General features: G+C 37.1%; 1 protein-coding gene across 1 annotated transcript; it reads right to left on the bottom strand.

Annotated features, from left to right (window-relative positions):
* Positions 1-486: 486 nt before the first annotated feature.
* LOC127104900 (uncharacterized) lies at positions 487-1,971 on the bottom strand. Its single transcript, XM_051042039.1, has 3 exons — positions 1,694-1,971; positions 1,020-1,600; positions 487-917 (listed from the first exon to the last, which is right to left on the bottom strand). The coding sequence occupies exons 1-3, from the start codon at positions 1,969-1,971 to the stop codon at positions 487-489; spliced, it is 1,290 nt and encodes a 429-aa protein (XP_050897996.1).
* Positions 1,972-6,340: the final 4,369 nt, after the last annotated feature.

The following is a 6,340-nucleotide window of genomic DNA, read 5'->3' as shown; positions in this document are numbered from 1 at the left end:
CACGAACTGGTCCAAATAAGGTTGAAATATCCGACTCATATAGTCCATGAAAACAGCAGGGGCATTCGTCACACCAAACGGCATTACAAGGAACTCATAATGGCCATATTGGGTTCTAAATACGGTCTTTGGTACATCCGAACTCTTAACTCTTATTTGATGATATCCCGATTGCAAATTAATCTTCAAGAACATGCAGGCTCCTTTCAATTGGTCTAACAAATCGTCTATCCTTGGCAGAGGATATTTGTTCTTAATGGTGACTTTATTCAACTGGCGATAATCAATACACATCCGCATGCTACCATCCTTCTTCTTTACTAATAACACTGGAGCTCCCCGTGGTGAGGCACTAGGTCGGATGAAATGCTTGGTTAACAACTCTTCCAATTGATTCTTCAACTCTCTCAACTCGAGTGGCGCCATGTGATACAGAGAAACGGAGATTGGAGCCATCCCATGTATCAGATCAATAGAGAATTCAACTTACCTTTCAGGAGGAAGAGAGGTGACATCCTCAGGGAAAACTTCTGGAAATTCACAAATGATAGGAATTTGCGTAACACTCAAATTATCTCTAGATTCCTTGGTAAGTACCAAGAGAACTGACTTTTCCTTCTCAAATAAGAAATTAACCATGCCAACCGTACCTTCCAAGATAGTAGTTAATACATTCTTTGGAGTAGCTTCACTAGATGGAATGATAATCAACTTCTCTTCGCATCCAATAAACACCGAATTGGCGGAAATCCAGTCCATCCCCAAAACCACATCAACCTTCTTAAGTGGTAAACAAATGAGATCAATCTGGAAAATTCTACCATTCACCGAGAGCGAACAATTTTCACAAATCAACAGTGTCTCAACTACATCATCCATGGAGGTAGTAACCACCATAGGAGGAGACAATGGAATTGCTTACAAACCAAGATGCTTCATGCACTGAATTGATACAAAAGAGTGCGTCGCCCCATAATCAAACAATAAAAAACAAGGATGATCATTGACGAGACATGTACCAACAATTAAGGAATTGTTGCTCTTAGCCTTCCTTGCATCCAAAGTGTAAACTCGACTGGTGCTCCTCCCCTGCATCTGATTCTTATTCTGAGGACATTCCCTAGACATGTGTCCCTCCCTCTGACAAGTAAAACACCTAACTCCACTTCCAGCACATCTTCCAAAATGAGACTTCTTACACACCTGACATTGAGGTGGATGGTTAGGTATTGCATGTTGCACATGTTTTCCTTTGAAAGCCTGAGGTCTAGGCCTGAACTGGCTACCTGGCCTCCCTTGGTCTCTCTGTCTACTCCTATACTGATCCCTTTCTTCTTGAACTTTCTTCAAACTGTTCTCAGCCACATAGCATTGCCTTAATAATTCATCATAAGTAGTGAATTCCCTTTGAGAAACACTATGAGAAATTTCACCCCTTAGACCAGAAAGAAACTGATCAATCTTCCACCTCTCATCAGGTGCATACATGGCTTGTCTAGAGTAAGCAGCCATATCTTCGAACTTCTCAGCATATGCAACTACTGTCATAGTACCCTGCCTAAGCTGTTGAAACTCAAACTCTTTCTGAGTCCTCAAAGAACTAGGAAAATACTTATCCAGGAAGATAGTCTTAAAATGCTCCTAATCTCTAGGTACTCCTTGATTGGTCATAAGAGTCGAAGCACTCTCCCACCATCTCACAGCTGGACCCTTCATCATGTGAGAAGCAAACAAAACCTTATTCTCTTCACTACGAAGCACTATTTGAAAAATCCTTTCCATGCTGGTTATCCACTCCTGAGCCTTCACAGGATTCAACCCACCATGGAATTCAGGAGGATTCATGCGGAAGAATTCTCGGAAACTACCACCTGCAGTTCCTTGTGGAACCCCTTGAGGATGTATACCACCATTCACTGTTGCATGAATTGGTTCTATTACTGTTGCATCTGTTGCACAAATTGAGGCCATTGAAAACCTTCACTACAACTTGGCGGTTCAGAGTCTGAATTTTGGGTTCTGGGTCTACCACGACCTCTGCGTCTGTCAGCCATGATCCTAAATGTCATACAAATAGGATTAAGTTAATCAGGCTCAATACTATGAATATAACACCAAGGACAATGATGACAACCCACATATGAGGTAGAAAGAAATACTTATAATATTTCATGGCTAGGTCGAGGATACGACCTGCTCTGATACCAACTGTAACACCCACATATAATATATGTCTAGAATACATATTATACATAGTGTAAAACTGATACTGAAATACATAAGTGCCTAGCAGCACAGTGTACATATACATACATGCCCAAAAGAAACATAACATGGCACAAAATTTACACAAAAGTTCCCAAAATAAAACTACTAGGAGCTAGATCATTAAACAATGATCCCAAAATATCCACACAGCGAAAAAAGCCATCCAATCATCAGGTAAGCAAAACATCACTCTATCTTGTCCTTACCATTCGCCTACTCAGAACCACCAGAAAAATAATCAACAACATGGGGTGAGATAATAATCTCAGTGGGTTCCCTATCTTATGGGTCCACTCTGCTCTACAGGGTTTTCTAATCAATATTCAACTCAAGTCAACATGGGAACGAAGACTTAAGCAATGGGAAAATTAACTCGCAATATATGGCAACATGCACCTGAACTCTCACAACTCAACCACGATCATTATTCAGATCACGAAACATTAATTCCCGAACAGACTTACGTCTAAGCTATGCCTGATTCATGCATGCTCGTATGTTTCGAATTTCACGATGGATATCGGGTCCTCTATGAGGCTTAATCCCCAGTTCAAGCGACCGTCACCCGTATGGGACTCTAACCCACTTAGGGTCTCTTTCACCGTGTGGGAATCTAACCCATTTAGGCGTCCACCTTTCACCCACGTCTGTCGTGGTTGGGACTCAAACCCAATTAAGGAACAGATCATCGGTCTCACATCTCAATGCTTAATCATCTAAGCGTACCAAATAGAGATGTGCACCATCATAGAAAAACACATAATCTAAATACATGATCGGTTCCATGAACCATAACAAGATCGATCGATCACAGGTGACTTCATTCACCATAATACACAAACAATAACATGGCATGTTCCATACAATGCGTCTCATTCTCAATCATGGCAACCATTCGTCCATGACTTCCACATAAGCGTCGTACGAATGAATACCATCGTCCAATGTTATCTAAGTTATAAACCTAACTCATGGCCTAATACCAATCCTAGGTTAACTTACTAGATTCATCATGTAATTTTCACCATTAACATGTATTCAACACAAGCATAGCATCATAAATGATTAATGGTTGGAAGAATGCACTTAGAAACACTTAAGAAATGGATTTTGAAGTTTTTAACATATGTCAATCAATTGGTTGGGGAAGCCCAAGTGATTGGTTCCTCTCACATTTCTGTTTTTCAAAGTTTGCAAAGGATCAATTGGTTGATCCTCAGTGTCAATCGATTGGCTCACTAAAATTTTCCACTGTTCCAAAGCAGAAAGTTTGTGCAATCGATTGTAATACACTGTCAATCGATTGGTCCTGCTAAAATTACATTTTCTGTAAAACAAAAGGGTTGTGCAAATCGATTGGTGATAGGGACCAATCGATTGGTCCTCTCACATTTCCACATTTTCACTTCCCAAAGCACCATTTCCTCTATTACTTCACTTCTAACAAACCATCCACTTCTTCTTCCAACAAAACCCATCATACTACATGCTCATATACACACACATATATATCAAGGATTCCAAGTTCATAACCACAAGGATTTCAAGGTCATAACCACAACCAATCATTTAACCATAACCACAATAAATAATGTAATCACAACAATCATGAAGAACATACCAAAACACATGTTCATGGAAATCAATAAAATCAAGAGAAATATTCATCATATAGCATGGATTTTCATGATTTATATATCATTCTACAACCCTAATCTCCTAGAAATCCTAGGGTTTCTAACTAGAATCCAACTCAAGAAATGGAAGAGGAGAAGTTGTTGAAGATGAGATAATGATGATGGAGATGATGATGTTGGTTCCGAGATTTCTTCTTCTTCTTCTTATTCTCCACTAGCTTGTTTTCTCTTCCTCTCTTGAGCTTCTTATTTTCTCCATTATCCTTTATGATACATTGAGAAATGAAGTGGCTTATGGTAGGTGGTAAGAGATAGTAACATGTGGACCACAAGCCATGGATCATATGTGTGGTTAGGAGGTGGGTAGAAACAAATATCTTAAGTGGTACTAACCATAATATTTGTTCTACCAGAGCTATTGACCCATTATTAATGTTACCAAAATGTCCCAATTAATAAAAGGTCAGTCTCAATTAATGAAGTCAACTTGAATTCACTATTTACTCTATTTATCTCAATTGACAACTTTTAGAGCATATAGGAACTCAATTGATCTCAATTAATAGGAATTTGGGTATTTAAGGAAATACAGGGTATTATAAAAAGGGAAGGTATTAGCACCCTAATCATCTGTAGTACTCTACAGGAACCTTTTAAATGTATGTGTTTGGTTTAAAATGGTTTGCTATTTTATTGGGGATATGAGAAAAAGAACATCTTTTTATTGTTTTATGATTTGGAAAGACATTAAGTCTTATGCCTATGTACTCGTGAAGCATCAAAACCTCGCAGTTCGGGTTCAAAAGTAAGAAGGGGTTTGTTGGGGTTGATTTTATGAGAAAGAGACAAGTCAAAGTTTATTATGAAAGTGGTTATGAAAAGGAGAGAGAGATATATAATCATAAGGTTTATATTGAGGGGAACCTAATATTGTATCTAGAAGTTTTAGATTAAGGGGAAGTGAAGTTGTATAGGATGCAGATGAACACACAGATGCAAAATGACAAGAATGTCATGATTCCTTTCCCTTGGATATAAACAATAACAAGGTTGAACATGCATTAACATTAAGGCACAAAATATGGGTAAATACAATGACAATCACAAGGTGAGTGAGGTATGGATGACAATATTGTTCATGGTTTTTAGGCATTGAGATAAACATAAACAAGACATGACGAAGTTTCACATAACATCACAAGACACAACATATTGATGGTGAAGACAAAATCATATTTGACAAGGTAAAAGCATTCATTGGTACATGGTAACCACAACATGAATCAATTTATGTCAAACATGCATCACATTATAAGTATTCACAAAATAAACATTAAACTTGAATCAAAGTTCATGATAAGACCAAGCTTAAGTGGAAACCCTAATCATGCATCAAGATGCTTCAAAAGATTCATCTAAATAATCAATCACTAATATTTTAAAACAAGGCCATTTAAACATGGAATAGTATCCAAAATATGATCATGTTTAAGCAAACAAAGTGCTACCAACATCAAACAAGACCAAAAAAATATACATTGGTCACACAAACATCTATGATCAAATAGGACATAGAAACAATAAAAGAAAATCTATTATAAGACCTAAAAACAACATAAAATGCACTAGTTTTCTACCTAATAAAAATGGTCAAAATAAATATTATTTTTGGGATTTTTTTTTGTGGATTCATAAAATAGACATTCTTATGAACACATGGAAAAAATAATGGGTCAAAAATGTTAAGGGATCATGAAGTTATGGATATTTGAAGCTATGAAGAAAATTGAACATTTAACAAGTGAGAAAAAATAAATATTACACTGGCCAGGCTCGAACCCGCGTCCTTGGGGTTCCATGAACTGTTTGGAAAAATAAGAAAAACCAAAGTCTTGGGTGAGGGAGATTCAAATCCCAGACCTTTTGGTTATAAGTGGCTTAGGGCACGTGCTTCTACCACTAGGGTGACTATACATTCGTTCATTATAATACAAAGAATTGTATATATTATAAAAACGTGTTCGATTTGACTTTTCCATGCCATGTCAGCATCTTCTTAAACCTCTAGCTTCTTATTTTCATTTTTTTCTTTCATTATTTTTCAAATCTTCCATCAATCATATTTCTCTCATTTCTCAACCATTTTTCATGAAATAAAGATCCAAATTTCTTAGAAAAATGTAAGGAACACAATGGTACGATAGATTTTAGCTAATACTTAAAGATGAAGATGCAAGAAGGCCAAAACTATAATTGTAACTTTAGGTTTCATGCAACTTGAATTCACATAAATAACAAGATGAATGACATGTGAGTTAATGATCAATCTTAACACAATAAATGTTACATATTTGCTTCAGAAATCACATGGAAATGATGCATGTATAGTGAGTTTCGAAGTGCAAGAATATACCTATTGGAGCAAGGTCCAATGC

Source organism: Lathyrus oleraceus, chromosome 7, assembly GCF_024323335.1.
Source record: "Lathyrus oleraceus cultivar Zhongwan6 chromosome 7, CAAS_Psat_ZW6_1.0, whole genome shotgun sequence".
In the NCBI taxonomy this organism is placed as follows: Eukaryota; Viridiplantae; Streptophyta; class Magnoliopsida; order Fabales; family Fabaceae; genus Lathyrus; species Lathyrus oleraceus.
The sequence above is the reverse complement of the archived record's forward strand: the minus strand, read 5'-3'. Positions and strand labels throughout refer to the sequence as shown.